This window comes from Ursus americanus, chromosome 7 (assembly GCF_024610735.1).
Source record: "Ursus americanus isolate L20-20 chromosome 7, mUrsAme1.1.p, whole genome shotgun sequence".
Classification (NCBI taxonomy): Eukaryota; Metazoa; Chordata; class Mammalia; order Carnivora; family Ursidae; genus Ursus; species Ursus americanus.
Window position 1 is genome coordinate 65,999,728 of NC_142133.1, and position 22,108 is coordinate 66,021,835.

At 44.7% G+C, this 22,108-nt stretch overlaps 1 protein-coding gene across 1 annotated transcript in view; it reads left to right on the forward strand.

Moving 5' to 3' along the window:
- The window catches only part of ADGRF3 (adhesion G protein-coupled receptor F3), a 32,504-nt gene that overhangs the window by 6,286 nt on the left and 4,110 nt on the right, over positions 1 to 22,108 (forward strand). Inside the window, exons 3-13 of the mRNA XM_045809247.2 lie at positions 5,775 to 5,885; positions 14,152 to 14,358; positions 14,489 to 16,546; positions 17,546 to 17,606; positions 17,977 to 18,138; positions 18,608 to 18,781; positions 19,308 to 19,526; positions 20,063 to 20,272; positions 20,760 to 20,903; positions 21,078 to 21,274; positions 21,681 to 21,860. Coding sequence (XP_045665203.2) covers positions 16,463 to 16,546; positions 17,546 to 17,606; positions 17,977 to 18,138; positions 18,608 to 18,781; positions 19,308 to 19,526; positions 20,063 to 20,272; positions 20,760 to 20,903; positions 21,078 to 21,274; positions 21,681 to 21,860 — 1,431 coding nt within the window. The 5' untranslated portion in view covers positions 5,775 to 5,885; positions 14,152 to 14,358; positions 14,489 to 16,462. The remainder of the gene's footprint in view (positions 1 to 5,774; positions 5,886 to 14,151; positions 14,359 to 14,488; positions 16,547 to 17,545; positions 17,607 to 17,976; positions 18,139 to 18,607; positions 18,782 to 19,307; positions 19,527 to 20,062; positions 20,273 to 20,759; positions 20,904 to 21,077; positions 21,275 to 21,680; positions 21,861 to 22,108) is intronic.

Here is a 22,108-nt window from a genome sequence, read left to right on the forward strand (position 1 = left end):
CTAGTACTCTGTAAGTCCTCAGTAAGCTTTTTTTTTTTTTTGGTAGTTTTATGGTTTTATTAACATAAATACAACATGCACATAAGCTACCTATTCACTTTCTTTGCTGCACAGCCTGGCATTGGGATTGGTGACTCTGATGGCCAGTTGGGCTGCTCGTTCCACAATGGTTTTGTGGTTCTTGGAGGAAACATTGTGAGCAATTCTGCACAGTAAGATTTTTTGCACATGAGCAGCACTTCAAGCTGCTTGAAATTGTAGACTAAGAACTTCCAGAAGCCACTGGGCAGCATGTGCTTTGTTATGGTGTAGCTCCCATAACCAATGCTGGGCATCAAGATCTGGCCCTCAAATCTTCTGTGCACCCTATTGTCAATGCCTCTGGATTTCCACCAGTTGCATGTAATTTTTTTTTAAGATTTTCTTTCTTTGTTTGAGAGAATGAGACAGAGATAGTGAGAGAGAGCATGAGCAGGGAGGAGAGGAAGAAGCAGGATCCCCACTGAGCAGGGAGCCCAAGTTGGGGCTTGAGTCCAGGACCCTGAGATCATGACCTGAGCCGAAGGCAGACTCTTTTTTTTTTCTTTTAAGATTTTATTTATTTATTCGAAAGAGAGACAGCCAGTGAGAGAGGGAACACAAGCAGGGGGAGTGGGAGAGGATGAAGCAGGCTCATAGCGGAGGAGCCTGATGTGGGGCTCGATCCCATAACGCCAGGATCACACCCTGAGCCGAAGGCAGATGCTTAACGACTGCGCCACCCAGGCGTGAAGGCAGACTCTTAACCGACTAAGCCGCCCAGGCACCCCTAGTTGCCCTTAATTTTGACATATTAGTCTGACTGGTGCCAGATGAACTTCTTGGTCCTCTTTTTAACAATCCTGGGCTTCACTAGAAGTCTGAGGGCAACCGTGATGCTGAGTAGAAGAAGCTGCCCCCTCCACAGGCAGCAAGCAGCAAGGAAGAGAGGGACTTTAGTAAGTTTTCACTAAATTAAATTGGACTGTGAGGGAATAGAGAAATGTATGTTGCTGGCAGCAACAGGTGCTATAATACGCTTCATATTTGTTGCCCTAGTAATCCCACATTGGAAGAACATACTTCCAGGAAATCATCTGAAAGAAAATAATCTTTATTGCCATTACTTAGAAAGAGCCATATTTATCATTGCAGGGGCAAAATGCAGACAATCAAAATGTCCAATGAATTAAGGACCCAAACTATAAACTATGGTAAATCAATGTGATAAAATATATAATCATTAAAAATATACATGAGTGGGTGCAAAAAAAAAAAAAATAGAGGAAACTCCAGAAAATAACAAGTGTTGGCAAGGATGAGGAGAAATTGGAATTCTTGTGTGTTGTTGCTGGTGGAATTGCAAAATGATGCAGCACATATAGGAAAATCTTTGACAGTTGCCCCAAAAAGTTAAACAGAGTTACCATATGGCCCAGCAATACCAGTCCTGGGTATATACCCCAAAACCTGTACATAAATGTTCAGAGGAGCATTTTTCATCATAGCAAAAAAAAAAAAAAATGGAAGCAACCTAAATGTCTATCAACTGATGAATGGATAAACAAAATGTGTACATCCAAACAATGGGATATTATTCACCCATATAAAGGAATGAGGGACTGATACATGCTACAACATGGATGAACCTTTAAACGTTATGCTAAGTGAAAGAGGCCAGGCACAAAAGGCCATATGCTGTATGGTTTCATTTGTATGAAATGTCCAGAATATGTAAATCCATAGAAACAGAAAGTGGATTAGTGATTGCCAGAGGATGAGGGTGAGGAGGATTGAGAATAACTACTGACAGGTACAGGGTTTCTTTTAGGATGATGAAAATGTTCTGGAATTAGATAATGGTGGTGGTTGCACACCCTTAATGAATATACTAAAAACTATTGAAATGTACCCTTTATTTTTTATTTTTTTTTAAAGATTTTATTTTTTATTTGACAGAGAGACAGCCAGTGAGAGAGGGAACACAAGCAGGGGGAGTGGGAGAGGAAGAAGCAGGCTTCCAGCGGAGGAGCCTGATGTGGGGCTCGATCCCAGAACGCCGGGATCACGCCCTGAGCCGAAGGCAGACGCTTAACGACTGTGCCAGCCAGGCGCCCCGAAATGTACCCTTTAAAATTTTATAAGTGAATTTTATCTCAATTTTGAAAAGTAAAATAACATTATATTCAAAAGAAAAGCACAAAATAGCAAGTACACACTTCCTACAACCAAAAGTATATTGATGACCAGGGAAAGACAGAAGAATATCATGAACTTGGTGTTTATAGTTTATGGGCTTTTTATTATTTTAGATAAAGTTGCTTCGAATTTGGTACTTTTTAAGACATATCTGCCAGAACATTATGGCAAATTTGCAAAGCGAGAACTGTAGAACTATAAAGTCCTGCAGTATAGTATAAAACTGTAAAGTTCTAACATTTTATAAAGTAGGAAGGGACACGTGTTAATAGGGTGCTTGTTTAGGATAACCTGTCTCTTATCAATGGGAAGATGGTTGTAAGGATTTGATGTAAGCATCAGCAAATTTCTCATACTGGATTTCTCTTTCCGGTTAGGCGTGAGAATAGGGATAAGAAAGTCCAAAAAGGATCGTTTCAGAAGCAAACCGTTGAGGTAGCCACCAGCCAGTCCCCTCTTAAATCAGTAGGTAGGTAATCAACAGAAAGAGAAATAACAGTTTCTGTAGAGAAATTTGAAATAATGAAGACAATAAAATGGATTCAAAAAGAGCCCAAGTCCTATAAAGGAATAAGGCTTGCAAATAAGGAAATAGGTAAAAAGCCAAGGGGAGAATTAAGGAGGATAAAGCACTTTTAATCGGTAATTTTAAAAATCCCATCTTTGTACAGGCACAGCCTTTAAGCTTTATGAAGTGCTAGAAGTAAAGACTTTACTTTTAGAAATGAAAGCCTAGATATATATTAGAAGAAACAATTCTCTCATAAAGAAGGCACCTGTGGCTGGAGTTCCTGGCAGCCATGGCCGCCATCACCCCAGCCCTGGAGAGGAGTTGCTCTCGAAGGTACTGGGAAGACTGAGGAGGAGCTGAAAAAGGATGACAGGATCCAGATAAATCACTGTAGGAGAGACCATGGAGTCTGACAGAGATGTGCCCAGAGACGGTTGGGTCCAAAGCCAGAGCTGCTTTGGATCTCTCCTTACCTGAGGCTCAAAACTGCGGATTTTTCCAGGGCAGCCTTCCTTTATGACCCTGGCTCTTCCTGTGGTCTTCGAGACTGAAAAGCTGCAAATACAGATCCTTCTAGGGCCCAGCACAGGGCTGTCAGAGGGAATGCTGGGGGCTCTACCTTCTTGTCCCAGACGGATCTAGATTGTTACTGCGATAGCTGAGCTGTCTTAATGGGAAAAAATTGCAATTCAGTAGTATTTGAACTGCTGATTCTTAGGATTGATTTTTTTTCATATAATGTTATATATTAGTTTCAGGTGTACAGCATACTGATTCAACAGTTATGTGGATTATCTGGATTACTTCTATTTTTATTTAAAATGTTGACACATTCATTCTATCTAAACCTGGTGAGGGGAACTCTCCTGTTTTATCTCACAGAGTCCCAACCTCATCTGTACCCTTCATGCTGTCCTGACTTACAGCTCTGTCCCCACTCTGATACCAGACTGCAGCAATGCAGACCGTGACTCCAGCTCTGGCCATGCCACCCCTTCCACTAAACTGCTCCTAACCAGAATATCCCCTCACTCTCCCACTGTGGGGTAGTTGCTGATACCATCGGAGGGATGTACCCTGACCATTAACAACTGTTCGGGTTTTATCTTAGAATGGAGCCGTGGGCAGGGACATGCCCGTGTCATGAAACCGAGCAAATACATCAGAGTAGAATGTGGCTGTAGTGCAGAGAAGCAACAGTGAATTGCTATGTGGAGGGGGGGCCCCTACAGCATCATCCACAGGATAGGACTATGGGGGGCAGAATAGAAGCTCATTTCCTTTGTGCATTTTGGCTGTTAGACCTCTGTGTGTATGTTTTTTTAAAAAATGTAAAATAATAGAAAAATCAACCCTTTTTGTCTTTAAATATTAAAGTGTGTGGGGTGCGTGGCTGGCTCGGTCAGAAGAGAATGGAACTCTTGATCTTGGGGTTGAGAGTTTGAGCCCCACATCAGGCACAGAGATTATTTACATACATACATACATATTAAAGTGTGATAACTGGAAGAAAAAACGGAGAGGGCATCTGTGTGTTTAGACTATGTAAAGACATACTATATATATTGCATCCACAAACTTGTCTTTTAGCAGAGATAATCCAAGATGGCGGAGGAGTAGGAGACCTTAGTTTCGTTTGGTCCCAGGAATTCAGCTAGATAGCTATCAAATCATTCTGAACACCTGCGAACTCAAGCAGAGACCTAAGAATAGCTGCAACTCTACAAAAAGAAAAGCAATCGCTTTCTGCAAGAATAACAAGACAGAAAAACTCACCTCAAAAAAGAGAACAAGAGGCAGTACTGACTACCAGGGACCTAATCAGTGTAGACATAAGCAAGATGTTGGAACTAGCGTTCAGAATAATGATTATAAGGATACCAGCTGGGCTAGTAAACTCTTAATCATAGGAAACAAACTGAGAATTGCTGGAAGGGAGAGGGGGCGAGAGGATGGGGGAACTGGGTGATGGACATTAAGGAGGGAACATAATGTAATGAGCACTGGGTATTATTTAAGACTAATGAATCCCTGACCTCTACTTCTGAAACTAATAATACATTATGTGTTAATTAATTGAATTTAAATAAAAAATAAAAATTTTTTAAAAGAAAGAAAATAAAAGAATGGCCAAAAGAAGTTCTCTAAACAAAAGAAAAATGATAAAAGAGAGAGCCTTGAAACATCAAGAAAGGAGAAAGAACATGGCAAGCAAAAATATGGGTAAATACAATAGGTATTTCTCTGTCTGAGTTTTCTAAATTATATTTGCTGGTTTTAAAAAAGTATAACACTGGTGTAGTTTTAAATGTATGCAGAAGAAATATTAAAGACAACTATATTATAAAAGGGAGAGGGAAGTGAGATAAAAAAAAGAAGGTAAGAGTTCTACACTTTGCTCAGAATGGTAAAATAAGGGGGGCACCTGGGTGGCACAGCGGTTAAGCGTCTGCTTTCGGCTCAGGGCGTGATCCTGGCGTTATGGGATCGAGCCCCACATCAGGCTCTTCCGCTATGAGCCTGCTTCTTCCTCTCCCACTCCCCCTGCTTGTGTTCCCTCTCTCGCTGGCTGTCTCTATCTCTGTCAAATAAATAAATAAAATCTTTAAAAAAAAAAAAAGAATGGTAAAATAAAGGACACCGTCAATCGAGGGACTTTCTACAAAATACCAGACATTCTACAGGAGCCTAAGGAAACATGATGGCTAAATGTATTGTGATTTCCTGGATGAGATCCTGAAATAGAAAAAGGACATTAGATTTTAAAAAACTGAGGAATCTGAATAACTACAGACTTCAGTTTAAAATAATTACGAATATCAGTTCGTTAATTGTGGCAGATTTACCATACTAATGTTTATAATAGAAGTATGACTATATGAAAACTCTCTCTACTATCTTTGCAATTTCTCTGTAAATGTATAACTATTCTAAAATTTAAAGTTTCCTTTAAAAAAATGCTACACCATTAAAAAAAAACTTATCTTTTAGGAGAAAAAGCATAAGGATGAATCAAATAGTCTTCTTTTTTTTTTTAATTGCCCAGCATGGAGCCCAGCCCAGAGCCTGAACTCATAACCCCGAGATCAAGACCTTGAGATCAAGACCTGAGCTGAGATCAAAAGTCAAACATTAGTCAACCAACTAAGCCACCCAGGTACCCCCAAATATTCTCTTAACAGTCAAACCCAGGAAGGTTTCCTCATCTCTGTCTCCATCATCATCGTCATCATCATCCATTTTAACTATAACATATGGAAGGTAATATACTTGCAATCCACACAGCACCACGAATTAACAGATGTTAATCTTTTGCCAGGCATGTTTCAGGACTTTTGTTTCTTTTTTGTTTCAGCTGAAGCTCCAGATCTTTACTATCTCTTTCCCTTTTATCCCCAGAAATAACCATGATCTTGAGGTTGTTTATCATTCCTATTCATATTTTATACTTTCATTATATATGTTCACATCCAGATTCAATACAGCATTATTTTGGGCATACATATGTGCAGGTGTGTGTGTACTTAATGGTATCCCACTGTTCCTACCATTTACAACATTTTTTAGACTTAACATTGTTTTAAGGTTGATCCGCATCCATACATAATAGATCTAGTTCATTCACTTTAATTTCTGCCTGGTTTTAAAGTACGGTGTGAGTGCTGAGTGGCTCAGTCCATTAAGCGTCTGCCTTTGGCTCAGGTCATGATCCCAGGGTCCTGGGATATGGTCCCGAATCAGGCTCCCTGCTCAGCAGGAAGCCTGCTTCTCCCTCTCCCTCTCCCCCTGCTCACACTCGCTCTCTTTCTCTCTTTTGCACATGCGCACACGTGTGCACATACCCGCTCTCTTTCTCTCAAGTAAATAAATAATAATTTTTTTTTTAAAATGAAGTATGGTGGCACATTGTAAAACTATGATTTGTTTATTCATTCTACTATTTGTGTATGGTAGGTTATTTCCACTTCTTGGGCCATTCTTTAATAAATTTCCTTTCTAAAATTTGTTTAAAATTCACAGACTTCCAAGAAAAAACAATCTGAGAGCTATATTAAGTAAAAAACAACTTTTTTGTATATTTCTTTTGTGTGTGAGAGAGCAACATGAAAGTTGTGGTCACTTCATTTTTCAAAAACAAGAACAGGAAACATAACACTTTTAAAGTAAATAACTCAAAAGCAAAGTATACAGTTTGGTTCGTTTCATGACCAGAAAAAGACCCATGAGTACTTTCAGTTTCTAAATTACACATTGTCTTTAATTATTTTAATTTTTTTCAATAAGCCTGCATTGCTCTAATAAACTAAAATCAAAGTTGCTTTTTTAAATAAATTGTTTATTTTCTTGTTTTTATGTTTTTAATATAAGTATATCATTTTTGCCCCAACACAGTGAAATTTTAATTGAATGCAAACTCCTGTTTGGTGGGATTTATTCTTTAGGTGTGAGATAAAGGTCCAAACTAATTCTACAAGTTCAAGGAGACAGCATGGTACTCACCCTCTTTTTTATTTGACCTGAGTATTGTGTGATCAGTTCACGTCCTGTTGGTAATTGTGACCCATCAAATGGCCTCTACCCATCTCATTACATCAGTTAGTCTTGAGGAGGTTGGATCTTATCCTGTAAAGGATGTTTTAAACATATTATTTATTTAACAGAGAGAGAGAGCACGAGCAAGGGGGAGCAGAAGAGGGAGAGGGAGAAGCAGACTCCTCACTGAACAGGGAGCCTGAGTTGGGGCTCAATCCCAGGACCCTGGGATCATGACCTGAGCCAAAGGCAGACGCTTAACTGACTGAGCCACCAAGGCGCCCCTATAAAGGATGTTTTTAAGTGTTCTAAGAATACTTAGCTTTTCTGTAATGCATTTGGAGAAACTTTAGGAACACGTGTAATACCAGTGACTGTAAGAGTGCCATCCATCTGCTACAAAGAAAACGATGTTTTAAGGGAATGGATATGATTGCCATTCTGTAATTCATTTAGAGAATTTATTTTATTTTATTTATTTATTTATTTATTTATTTTTAAAGATTTTATTTATTTATTTGACAGAGATAGAGACAGCCAGCGAGAGAGGGAACACAAGCAGGGGGAGTGGGAGAGGAAGAAGCAGGCTCACAGCAGAGGAGCCCGATGTGGGGCTCGATCCCATAACGCCGGGATCACGCCCTGAGCCGAAGGCAGACGCCTAACCGCTGTGCCACCCAGGCGCCCCTAGAGAATTTTTTTTAAACAAATGTAACAAAGGGGCGCCTGGGTGGCTCAGTGGGTTAAGCATCTGACTCTTGATTTTGGCTCAGGTCATGATCTCGGGGTCGTGAGATCGAGCCCCGCATGGGGCTCCACACTAAACATGGAACCTGCTTAAGAATCTCTCTCTCCCTCTCCCACCCTCTAAAAAAAAGAAAAAAGAAAAAGATGATTATAAGAGCTGTATGCATGCTGCTTTGAGAAGAGTGTTATTTAAGGGAATCTGGGTGATAGGCATTCTGTGATGCACTTAAAAAATGTGTTTAATAAAACAGAGGTATAAGTGTGCTATATGCCTGCTACCTTGACAAGAGTATTATTCCAGAGTGATTTGAATAACTTGAGAGAGAAAGAGTTCAGGAAGACAACCCCATTGAGTTTTATGAACTCTGGGATCATCTCGCAGTTGTGCATGCATAAATCTGACCCTAAATAGCATACTATACGCATAGAACCACAGTGAGACAGACCATCACCAGGGCCCATACTGGCCACTGGGGGGTATATATGCAGCAGATCTGAATAGCACTGCAGACTTTTGGAAAGGGAACTGATGTTAAAAATACAATCCACAGTGGGTTAGTCAGATCTCATGACCTGAACCAAACCAGGTCAATCCCTGCTAACACAAAAAAATTAACATTTTCCATAGGCTTTAAACGGCATAACATCAAATGTCCAGATACAATCCAAAATTACTCGGTTTATAAAAAAAAATAGGAAATCTCAACTCACATGGGAAAAAAAACAATCAACAGACAACAATGCTGAAATGACATAGATGTTGGAATTATTTAAAAAAAAAGATATTAAAGCAATTATTATAAAAGTGTCATAAGTATGAACATTCTTGAAATGAATGAGAAGATGAAGTTTCAGTGAAGAAACAGAAAATTTAAAGATCCAAATGGTAATAACAGTAATCAAACAATTTTTAAATTACTGCATGGATTCTATTTGTTTCATATTGCTTCTGTAACAAATTACTACAAATATAGTGATTTAAAACAAAACAAACGTCGTATCTTACAGTCATGAGGATCAGACATCTGAAGTGAATCTTATGAGGTTAAAATCAAGATGTCAGCAGGGCTGCATTTCTTTTGGAGGCTCTGGAGAGGAATCCATTTCCTTGCCTCTTCCAGCTCCTAGAGGCTGCCTTCATTCTTTGGCTCGTGGCCCCTTTCTCCAGCTTCAAAGCACATCACCCCAACCTCTGCTTCTGTTGTAGATCTTCTGTTTTGTCCCTCATAGTCCTGTCTTCTTTTTATAAGGATGCTGGTGATTACATTGGGCCCACCCGGATAATCCAGGATAACCTTCCTATCTCAAGATCCTTAACTCAGTCACATCTGTTATTCACAAGAAAGAGAAAAAAAAAAATTGAAAAACTGAGCAAAGCTACAGGGGTCTATGAAAAAAATAATACAGGGGGGAAAATCTAACATTTGTCATTAGAGTCCAAGAAAGAGAGGAGAAAGAATGTGGTGCAGAAAAAATATTTGAAGAAATAATGGCTGAAATGCTCAAATTTGATGGGATACATAAAGCTACATATGCGAAAAGCTCAGTGAATCCAAAACAGGATTAGCCTAAAAAAAAAACCAAACCAAACAAACAAACAAAAAAACCCAGCCTAGCCACATCATAACAGTTTCAAGACAAAGGAAAAAAACTTGAAAGCAGCACAGAAATGATACATTACTTACAAGGGAACAATAACTATGGATTTTGCATTAGAAACCATGAGGGCCAGGGGCACCTGGGGGGCACAGTCGTTAAGCGTCTAGACGCCTTCGGCTCAGGGCGTGATCCCAGGGTCCTGGGATAGAGCCCAACATCGGGCTCTTCCGCTGGGAGCCTGCTGCTTCCTCTCCCACTCCCCCTGCTTGTGTTCCCTCTCTCGCTGGCTGTCTCTCTCTGTCAAATAAATAAATAAATTCAAGAAAGGAAAGAAGAAAGAAAGAAAGAAAGAAAGAAAGAAAGAAAGAAAGAAAGAAAGAAAGAAAGAAAGAAAGAAAGAAAGAAAGAAAGAAAGAAAGAAGAAAGGAAGGAAGGAAGAAAGAAAAAGAAAGAAAGAAAGAAAGAAAGAAAGAAAGAAAGAAAGAAAGAAAGAAAGAAAGAAAGAAAGAGAAAGGAAGGAAGGAAGGAAGAAAAGAAAGAGGAAGAAAGAAAGAAAAAAAGAAAGAAAGAAAAGAAAGAAGGAAAGAAACCATGAGGGCCAGAAGAAAATGGAACAAGATTTTAAAGTACAGTTGATCCTTGAACAACTTGAAGGTTAGGGATGCTAACGCCCGCACAGTCAAAAATCGATGTATACCTTCCGACTCCCCCAAAACTTAACCTCTAATAGCCTACTGTTGGCCAGAAGCCTTACTGATAACAGAAGCAGTCAGTTAACATCTATTTTGTGTGTTATATATATTATATAGTGCATTCTTAGAATAAAGTAACTTAGAGAAAAGAAAATGTTAAGAAAATCATAAGGAGGAGAGTGGAAGGGGGTGGGCAAAAGGGGTGAAGGGGAGTGGAAGTTACAGGCTTCCAGGTACAGAATGAATAGGTCACAGGAATGAAAGGCACAGCATAGGGAATCTAGTCAATGGTATTGTAATAGTGTTTTTTGGTGCCAGGTGGTAGCTACACTTGTAGCGAGCACGGCATCAGGTATAGAGCTGTTGAACCATTGTGCTGTACACCTGAAACTAACATAACATCATGTGTCAACTATTCAAAAAAGAAAAAAGGAAGAAAGAAAAAAATCGTTAAGAAAGAAAAAATGCATTTATAGCACCATACTGTATTTATTGAAAAAGATTGCATCTAAGTGGACCCGCACAGGTTAAACCCATGTTGTTCAAGGGTCAGCTGTGCTACAAAGATCACATAATTCAACTGCTTCATTGTATTGATGTGAAAAGCGAGGTCTCTAGAAAGATGAAGTGACTGTCTTGAATCACAAGCTTCTTTAATTCTGTAACTTAATGTAATAACCACTTTTCTGCCATCACAGCTTCCTTGGCTTTTCTGAGCATGTGTCCATACACATTCCTTTAGCTGCAAATAACAGAAACCTGCTCTAACTAGCTCAAGCAAGAAGGGAAATAATTAAAAGAAGCTGGGGCCCCTGATGGAACTCAATATCAGGAGTGCAAAGGAGCATCAAAAACAAACTAAAGTTGAAACAATGTGCTCTCTTCTTGTTTCTTTCCATTTTTGTTCACACTTTATCCTCACTCTTTCTTTGAGCGCAGACCATTTCCCCAGTCCATATGACCGAGAACTAGTAGCTGGTGAGATTTACATGTTGCAGGTCCAAATTCAGGCCCTCACTAGTTCCAGCTCCCAGAATATCTCAGAAGAGAGAAATGTTCCAACATGGCGTTTGATGTGTCCTCAACTGACTGTACTGTAGTCAGGGAGCCGTAGCAGGACTGTGTAAAGTGACCACTTGCATGCTATACCTGGGATTATGGGCGGAGGGTAATTTGAGGAAGTGAGTCAGAAAGTAAGTGGAATAGAAGCAGTAACAGCAGGCTTCCAGAACAAGTCTCTTGGCACACATTCCCCTATGGCTTGTAGCAAGGTGTTGAAACAGATTTCCTAGGTTTACTGATTTTATAAAATCTACTCATTTGTATATTTTGTCATTAGTTATATGAAGTTTTCCAGTTTTCTCTTTCACGAGAGTATTGAAATAAATCTTGTTATAATTTTGCATGGTGTTGGCAAGGAACGTTTACTCTTTTCTTTTCACATTTCCACCGAGGCAAGGGAACTTCTCCCCAGAAGGATATAGTCTCTGCTCCCTCTCCCTCTTCCGCAAGCAAAAAGGGATTTCACTGCCTGGTAAGACAGGCAGAATATGCTCTGGGTGCTCCCTCTTTGGAAATGGCCAGTCCTGCAGACTCATTCTGAGCAACTCCGTCCCCCCAAGGGAGACCCGGAGATGCCTGGCTATGTCAGGGACTGGGCTAGGTAAATTCAGTTCGGGGAGGATGTATTGGGAAGGGCATCTGGCTGAGATCCGAACCACCTTCTCTCACTCAGCTCTGCCAGTAACGAAGCTGCTCTTGATCCCCAGCTGTCCGATTCCTGTGTCTGCTTCTCCATCAGTTGCTGCTTCTCCAACCTTAACATGTAGTTGTTCATAGAAAAAAGAATTGTTCTTCTTTCATGGAGTCATATTACCACTCACAGCCTTTTATGATTTGTATAAGACATTTCATATTTTTCCTTGTAGATCACAGCTTTGTTCCCAATGGTCACATTTGCTGAATTAAGTACATCTAGATAAGCAAGGTACTCATGAGCTGACTTTGAAAGAACTGCTTGATTCTTACACACAAACTCTCCATACTCCGTCCTGTTTTTATATTATATTCATCTCCTCTCCTCCTTAGGAAAAGAAGCTTTTTTGAAGAACTGTCTTCTTTGTGGGATCAAATGCTATCTCATACTATCTTTAATGCATTTTTGTGGCCAGAAGTTCCTATGATTCTATATTTAAATTGATCTATCTTAATTCCCTTTATCTAATTCCTCAGATTCAAAGTCAGAAGACCCGGCTTTAAGCTCTGGTTCTGCCATCCACTAGCTGTGTGATCTCCTGGCTCCTTTTCCTTTTCTGTAAAGTAAGAGAGCTGGAGTAGATGGAGTAGATAATAATTGAGGTAGGGAAACTGAAAAGGCTTGGTTTCTGCTGTTTTCCTGCGAGGCCCTATTTACTCAACGTTCTGTATTTCACCTGGCATCTGAGTAAAAACCAGAGAAGCTACATTCCCACTCCAAGAGGGAAGCAAGAGAGTTAACCATTCTCTGAGTTTCATCCTTGGCCCCCAAACACCTGACAATGGCTAAGAAGAGCGGGATTCCAAACATGTTCTAGGACATTAGCTTCAAACAAACCTCAGCTGACGCTGGCATCAATGCTCCCTACCTTCAACAGTTGATGAAATAACACCTATCATTCACCTTTGATTGGACCCTACCCTGGATTCCTGAAGGAACACGTATCCAGGACCCCTAACCCCCAGCAACAATGAGACTAACTCTCCTTTCTTTTCCGAGTCTCCCAGACACTCCATCTGCTATTCTCTTGTCACTCACGCCATTCAGTGAACTCTGTTTTCACTTCCTCCTCACACTCATTTGACTTCTATGCAAAGCCAAGGAGCCTCTTGGCTGGGCCTGTGCGATCCCCCCTCTGGATCCTCGGACCCAGCCTGCCTGCTTCAATATCTCAGCTAAAGTCCCTTCCCAGTCTAACAACCTATCATTTAATATTTCCAATAATGTCATGCCGCGTCAGGTGGAAAGAGAATAAGAAGTTAGGATTCATATGGGGTAAAGGTCTAAGCTGCATTTATTCTTTAATAATCTATTAGTAGCTTACATAGTAAAGGAGGTAAAACTTCCTAAGATAACCTTTTCGAATACAGATAAGAGAAGCAGAGATTACAAACCTTTTTATCAAAGACTCCGCTGACATGGCCTGGAGGGCTCAAAGCACAAAGGAATAGAAAGGAAATTTCTTTTGCCCAGGGTGCAACCTAGGAGCCCAGAGAAGCTGCCAGCAGGGGTGGAAACTTAACTGGTTTCCAAGTATCATTAGGTATTTAGAAGGACAGAGGCCAAGAACCTTACAGTTGACCTTCGACTTGGGAGTAGGTAGGTGACAGCAATTAAGTACGTGTTTGTCTGAACCCCACCCTAAGCCTGAGACCTGATTCAGCCTCTGACTGCTTCCTGGAAACCAGTGACACCTGGGCAAACCTGAAGGACTCTGAACCTGGTTGGTCTATAAGAGAGGAGTTGAGACTGTAAGATTTGTTTGTTTTTAAGATCTATTCATTTGAGAGAGAGAAAGTGCACGCGAGCAGGGGGGTGAGAAGGGACAGAGGGAAAAGGAGAGAATCTCAAGCAGACTCTCTGCCGAGCAGGGACCTCCCCCCCTCCAAAGCATGACTAAGACGAAATCAAGAGTGGGTCACTTAAGCGACTGAGCCACCCAGGCACCCCAAGATTTGATATTTTTATTAGGACTGCTCTTCCATTATAGAATACAAAATTGAAAAATACAGAACATAGAAAAACATGCCAAATCCTACCATTTAGTTAAAACCACTGTTGATGTCTTGATGTGTTTCTTTTCTTTTTTTTTTTAGGTAGGCTCCACACTGGGTGTGGAATCCCACATGGGCCCAAACGCACGACCCTGAAATCAAGACTTGAGCTGAGATCAAGTGTCAGAAGCTTAACCGACTGAGTCACCCAGGTGCCCCTTGGTGTGTGTCATTTATCCATTGATTCATTTAAAACAAATATCATTTAAGGCCTCTGGTGCGCAGTGTGAAGCCTTGAGGAATCCTGAGGTAAAGTCAACAGATACTTTCTAGAGCCTGTAGCTTCCCTTCCAATCTTTTCTCAGTATTTTTTGTACAGGCAAAAGTGTTTGAAACTTCTCTCAAATTACAGAAACTGTTCCATCTCTCTCTTCTGTAGTCCCTGCCCCTTGACAGACCCTGTTGAACATCATCCAGGACCACTTCGTGCTTGGACTGACGCACTCTGGTGACTGTGGCCGAAGCTGGTGGTGGCCTGTATCACCCTGGCCCCTCTGAGACCACCTGCAGCTGCAGTGGACAGTTCCCAACATGCTGATGGCATCCCCGCTCCACGTTCTCAAACCTGATTCTTTCCCACTCTCAAGTTTTCTGAAATCACTTATTAACAAAGTCTTTGCTCCCATGCATGTCATTGCTCTGTGTGTCAAGCATAGCTGACAGCCATGACCTTTGGCAGCCATCCTAGCAAGGGGACAGTTGAGGTGGTGGTGGAAGTAGAAATGTATCGAGGCTAGGGTTTTACCCTATGTCTTGTGTGTATGTGTGTGTGTGTGTGTGTGTGTGTGCGCGCACACATGTGTGTGTTTATGCACGTATGTATGTTCGTGTGTATATGTGTGCATGTTTAAATCTACTCTTCCTTTTTTTAATTAGGAAAATACATGCCTATGTTTAGAAAAAATATGTATCAAACAGACACATCTGCACCCTTAATCCCCTTCCCCAGAAGCAACAGTTGCCAATGTTCTGATGTGTTTTTCCAGAAATATTCTAGGTATAAAAAACACAGATATTGAATATTGATTCCCCTTTTTATGTAAAAGGCAGCATAATATAGACTTTACACTTCACCATATATATTGAACTCCACTCCAAAATAGAGTTACTTCACTTTTTCTCCACAACAATGTTCTGTTGTTTGGAAATGTCCCTTCTGAATGGACATTTTGGTTGTTTAACTCATTGGCTGTCACGAACAACTCTGCCTCGAACATCCTTGTACACACGCTTTTGTATGCATGTATCACTACCCTTTGTCAGCACCGAATATAATCAGTAGTTTGTCTTTTGATAATTAGTAGGTGACAGTATTTTCTTATCTCATTTTTTTTACTTTTTTCTTTTTTGTTTTCTTATTTTTGTCTTTGTCTTTTTTGTTTTCAGTTTTATTTTCTTATTTCAATGTGAATTTTTTATATGTTTATCAAACTGTTGATATTTTTCAGTAAACTGACTTTTTCTAATTTTTGCCCATTTTCTATCTTAGTGATGTAAGATAAAAAATTCTTATGTTGGGGCGCCTGGGTGGCACAGCGGTTAAGCGCCTGCCTTCGGCTCAGGGCGTGATCCCGGCGTTATGGGATTGAGCCCCACATCAGGCTCCTCCGCTATGAGCCTGCTTCTTCCTCTCCCACTCCCCCTGCTTGTGTTCCCTCTCTCGCTGGCTATCTCTGTTAAATAAATAAATAAATCTTTAAAAAAAAAAAATTCTTATGTTAAGGTTGGCCCTTTATTCAATCATGGTGCTACAAACATGTTGTCTTTCACCTTTTACCCTAATGTTCTTTTCATCCCCCATTTAAAGCTTTTTAAACAGTCTAATTTATTTTCTTTCTGGCTTTCTGGGTTTTGTGTCTTGTTTAGAAAAGCCGTCCTCACTTCAAAAATATTTTGTGAAATTACTTAATAATTTCTCCCAGAATTTTTCTTGGTTAAATTTAAGACTCTGGAAATAATTTTAAGCTAGAAATCAGTCCTAATGTTTGTCTTTTCTACTGTTGCTCAGTGATCCAGCTTCCTGGAAGTTTCAGGACAATCCAGATTTCCCAGATCCCTGGCTTATTGGCACATTGCTTGTTGTGACCTAGAACGCCCAAGTCCTCTCCTGTGAACCGAGTTCTTGGTTCAGACCCCAGGGGGAAACTGTGCAGACCATTCTCACTGGGGCCCCACAGGGACCTGGATGACCATGTGACTCAGTCACAGACTGTAGCACTTCCTCTGTAAATTTGGCTGGCTCCTGCCCCCTCTTCCCTCCCATCCCAGCTGTGCTGAGCCTTGCCAGCTCTTCTCTGAGGAAATTTGCATCATGCAGCAGCCGGAGGACTCTTGAGGACCGCTTCGCTGAGCCATGGTCTGTTCAGCTGCCCCTGTGCTACTCCTGGCCATGACTCTCCCCCTGGTGGGGTCACCAGTTGTGCAAGCATCCCAACCTGTGAGTACGACTGGGGCGGGGACCCAGGGAGGTCAACAGAACTGACATAGGGGACTGTCAGTGTGAGAGGCAGCAAGGTGTGGATGAAGGGGCAGGTGGAGGGGCAAGGGCCGGAGGGAGAGGACGTAATGTAAAAAGGAGAGGCCAGTTTGTTATAAAATCTCTGAGCGATCAGTCTTATTTTCCAGGGTGTGGGATAGCTTTGTTTCTTTGAGTCACTGTGAACTCCAGTGATGCCAGCTACACTTTGGATAAAGGCTCTCCCAGTCAAGCTTACCATTTAAAAATGGAAAGAACAGAAGGATTTTCCAGAGTTGGGAACCATGGGCCTAGAGGACAGGAGAGAATCTGAAGAAAGACAGCAGAGTCAAGATTAGCACTTTTTGATCTCTGTTTTCTCCCAGGAAGACATCTGTATCTCTATCTGTATCCCTATCCATATCTGTATCTGTATCTGTTTTTAGATAGATACCCACATTCACATACAATTTAGAGAGAGGGAGGAGTTGGTGAAGAAATAATATGCAAGAACCAGAGACTAAGGGAAGATGCTGCCTTATGCTCACCCTCATGGCAATTCCTGTGGAGAGAACAGAATTCCCCAAGCCTCTGGGCCCCAGCCAGCTCTGCCTAGCCCTCCCCACTGGTGTCCCAGACACAGCCATTTCAATTAGCCTAGAGGCCCAGGGACAGGTAAATTCAGGAAGGAATTAAACAAAACATGTTGACTCTCCAGGGTGTGCCTGGTTCCTGGGTTCAGTTGGGATTTGCAGGCCCTGGCGGCGTCCTTGGGGCTGCATCCCTGGCATCTTCTACCGGAAGCCCGCTTTCCTCTCCTGATGAGTCTGCTTGATTCTAGGCACAAAGAAGAGTTTCAAAGAGAGGAAGTCATGCCAAACTACTCAGGCTACCCCCTGAGTTGCCTGGGGAAGAAGGTGTCCCTGGAAGAAACTTGGGGTCAGCCTCCTCTCAGAGGCTCTCTTCTGTGCTCTGTTCCAGGGACAGAGTCAGGCTGGAGGGGAATCGGGACAGCAACTGGACCAAAGGAGTGGAGCAGCAGGTAGTGAGTGGATTGGAGTGGACAGGAGGAGGAAGGGGGAGGGCGGGAAGGCAAGGGGGAGGACAGCGAGCAGGCAATGAGGCTGAAGAGGCCCCACGGAGGACTGGAATCATGGCCAGTCACGGTGGTCACACAGGTCCAGAGGCCAGTTCTCTAGCTGTTAGGCCTTGAGAAAATCATCTTGGAGAGCCTCGTCTATAAAATGAGGGTTTTGGGGAGGGTGACATGGAGCTGTGTGCGAAGGCACCGTAGCTAGTGAGGGGTCACGGCCCTCTAGAGTCTTGTCAGCTCCTAGCTGAACTATGGGAGGTAGGATCTGCCCGGGTCCAGGCAGTGACCAGCCCATGGCCTTGCCACCTCTCCTCTCCAGCTGCCCCCTCTGCTCCTGTAGAATCAGTCCTGGCCTCAGTCTATGTACAGCTGGACTTGTCAAATCAGACCTGGCCACTGGCGCTCTCCAAGACCCTGACTCACCCCCTTGCCTCGGATTCCTCTTTCTCAAGAACTCTCACTGGCCTCAGCCTCACGACAGGTAGGGGGGATTGTAAGGAGCCCTGCCTCACAAAGGCACTTCCACCACTTGTGGGGGACGAGGGCTGAGAGAAGAGAGCATGGGCTTCCTGGGTCTCCTGCAGCCAGCTCGCCTGAACCGCTGCCAGCCCCTCCCATTTCCGGGAGGGTCTCCGTGGCACGGCTCCTTCCTCACTTCCCCACCAGACAGACCCTTCCCTTCCTGTTCCGTGTCCCCATATTCTAAACTTCGGCAGAGACCCAAGAGACAGATGGTGGTGAGCTCGGACTTCGCCCCCCGACCCCACCCCTGATGACTTTGTCCAGCAGAACCTCTGCTGCTTTGAACCCTGAGGAGGCAGTCCCTGATGGCTGAGGCTCTTGTGACTTCGGGACGGCTCCAGACAGCCAGCCCTAGAGCCTCTCAGGCATCACGCTACCTGGCTGCCTCATACAGCCTGTCCACTTCTTGTCCCCGCCCTCTGCCGCAGAGTGTAACGGCCACGACGATGGGCAAACCTATTGTGCTTGCCTCTCTGGGTACCAGTGGAACGCCAGCATCTGCTCCCATCATCCTCCCTGCCAGACCGCCCACAACCACGGGCCCTGCGGCTGTCTGGTCTTCGGCCCTACTGAAGCCGGCTACTGCCAGTTGCTGCCACCTGGTGAGGAGTGTTGGGAACTTGGAAACCAATGGGCCCAAGTGAAAGAAAGCATGTGTTTTCTCCTCTCTGACCCCTGTATTTCTGCCAGCTGGCCCAAGCCCAGAAGCTCCACCGGGTGGGAGAATCACCAGTTAATCCTGGCGGGTCACAGCCTCGAGCTTGGGACCTGAGTAGCAAGACAAATGAACAACAGGGCTCCTGAGACATACGGACAAGGAGAGAAAGGGCTAGAGCGACTGCTGTTGACCCTAGAGGGCCAGGAAGGGGCTCCAGCAGCCCCAGGTTACCTAGGGGAGGGGGAATCATGGGCTACAAGGCTTCCCCGTTTGGTTCCCAATGATAGGGCCCTCCAGCTGGACTGCAGCAGCCACACTCACCTGGGGACAAAACAAAAGCAAACAGTACTGGGAGCGGTGGGGAGAGACAGAGGAGGAATGGACTTCTGAAAATGGGGAAGGAGGGAGAGCTTAACCACAGAGGGCCACCATCCTGCTCTAAGGGGCCCCTGCCTCCTGCCTCCCCGCAGTCCCTGGAAGGCTGAGCCCAAACTCCTGCGTGCAGGCGCCTGGCACCACTCTGAATCTGACCCTCGTCAAGAGCCGTGAGACCACCAACCTGAACTGGTTCCTGCGGCATGCGGACAGCCCCACACCCATCCTCCTGCAGCCAGGGACACATGTGTCCCTGGCCTCTAGCCCGGGCGAGGCTGTCCTCAGCATCCTCAACGTCTCCCATAGATGGGCAGGTAGCCAGCCTGCCCTTCCTCTCATCTCTCTTCTCCCCTGTCTTCCACTTCGCTTCGTCCTTCTCTTCCCCTGCTCCCCTCGCCTTCCTCCTCCTCCCTCTCTTCTCCTTCCTGCTTTTCTCTCCCCTTCCTTTCCCTTTGCATCCTTCCATTTATTCACTCTGGGGGAAAAAAGGCTAAGGGACCCACTGATGTGAACAATTATAACAGGAGAATGAAGAAGGTAGGGTGTCCGTTTCGGCAGAGAACAGACAGTGTGTTTTGCTTCAAGCTGCTGCGGTGGCAGCAGGTGGTTGGGAAAGAGCATCCCTTGGCGGGAAAGAGGTTCACCTTGGAATTCATGGCTCCAAGCTATTAAAAAAAGTTAGGAGCCTCTTCTACAGGCCTCTTCCTCCTGGAAATCCTTTCCGGGGGCAGGGATCTTTGTTGCTGGGCTTAAGGAGAGGCCGTACCAGAAAGGCAGACCTCAGGTGTGGCTTTGGAGGCACAGGTGAGGGCCGGAGGAGCCGGGAGGTGCAGCAGGTGTGTATCTGCAGGTGAGTACCTGTGCTGCTTTGAGGCTCAGGGATTCAGGTGGGAGCTGTCCCAGGTGGTGAAAGTGCCCCTGCAGGCGTCAGATGTGGCTCGGCTTCCAGACCAGCTCTCCATTTCCTGTGCCACCTGCCCTGGCTTCCAGCTGACCTGCTGCATCCCCAGCACGCACCTGGCCTACACAGCTTCCTGGAGTCCCGGAGAGGGCAGCAAAGGTACAGAGGGGCTGTCAGGGTCAGGGGACAGGTGGCAGCTGGTCTCCAGGCAGCTGGTTCTCCAGCTTACAGGAAGAAGTGGCGCAGTTCAACCTGGGAGTTCTGGGTCCAAGTGCAACCCTGTTTTTACCCCGCAAGCAATCCTAGTTCTATTGACACAGCAATAACCACATGAGTGTAGACAACCGTTTGTAAAATGTTTTCACACGATCTTCATGAACTCTTGCAATACACTCTGTGAAGTTCGTTTGATGATCGTCCCCATTTTACAAATGAGGAACCTGGCTTCAAGTCCTGGGGCTAGAGACCTCCAGGTGCCGCTCACCAAAATCCAAGATCTGCAGATCGATGCTCGCATACCTCAGCTCTTCCCCGCTGTGTCATCTGCTTCTGAAGTTGCTAGAAAGACTGGAAGGATACCTCTGGGCCTGCTGGGCTCCAGGTCTGTTCCAGGCGCAGTCACTGTCCCCTCTCATGTTATCTTCAGCCTCCTTAGTCAGCAGGCCAGGCTCCCGGTGCTTTGTGCTGGCTGTTCAGCGCTGCCCTGCGGCTGACACCACATACACGTGTGAGCTGCAGAGCCCGGGACTGAGCCCTCTCAGGGTCCCCATCTCTGTCACCATCATCCAGGGTACGTGGGGCTTGGGGTCCAGCCGATTGACCTCTCACCTGCTTGCCCTGGGTGCTCCTCGATGTTTCCCTGCACTGGGCCCCACAGCCAGTCTCCAGAGCCTGAACAGGTTTCTGCCCCAGAAAGCTGGGGGCTGGACTGTGGTTGCTGAGCCTCCCTGATATCATTCTTCAGACGGAGACAACACCTGCCCTGAGGACTCCTCAGCTGTGGCCTGGAATGTCACCAAGGCTGGCCACGTGGCACAGGCCCCATGTCCGGTGAACAGGACAGGCATGGTAAAGCGGACCTGTGGGCCTGATGGGAATTGGGAGCCCGTTCACAGCAGCTGCACAGACGCAGAGCTCCTGGCCTTGCATCACAGAGCCCAGGTAAAGCTTTAGGCCCCCGCTGCCCACATGCCTCACCCTCCGTGACCTACCCCTTTCTCACTCAGGACCTAGCTTTAGAAGTCTTTCACTCTGAGGCCCAGCCTGAAGGTCATTCGCCTTCTCTGAACTGGAGCCTAGCAGAGCCAAGGAGTGAGGTGGGGGCCAAAGAGTGCCCGGCACTGTCATTGTGGGGAGCGTGCTATTTTCCAATCTTTCCCCACCAAGTGTCTGTCCCACTAACATGGGCGCCGATTCCTTCCATGTGGCTCACTCGATCTTTGCTTCCTGCTCCCTCGGGACTGGTGCGGGGATGGGGAGGAAAGAGCTGGATGGGGGAGTAATGGCCCCTCCCTTGTGAGGCCTCGCCCACGCCACTCCCCAAATCCTGCTGTGTTGTCTGTCTCAGCTTCTACAGGCCGGCCAGGGCTGGCCTGCTGTGGAGGTGCCGCAGATCCTGGCACAGCTGTCGGAGCAGGTGACGGTGGTGAGCTCGCCCTCTGACTTATTGGCACTGCTGGGCACCATATCAGTCCTGGCCAAGCTGGTGGTGGATGCTAGAATACAGCTTACTCGCAGGGACCTAGAGGTGAGCTCTCTGAGCCATGGCAGGGGCCAGCTGGGTACTGAGGGCCTGAAGTCCTTTGCCTCTGGGCACTTCGGTCCCCCTGACATCACCATGGGCTGTCAGACAGCAAGCCTTTCTAGAGTCTGAGTGTCTGCTCCCCTGGTCCGTATCTCCTCTTGGACACCAGTCTCCAAGGCCATGGAATGTGGAGAAGGTCCGATGCTGGGAGCACATGGGAGGTCGGGAAAGGCAGGAAGGGGTGTGAAGAC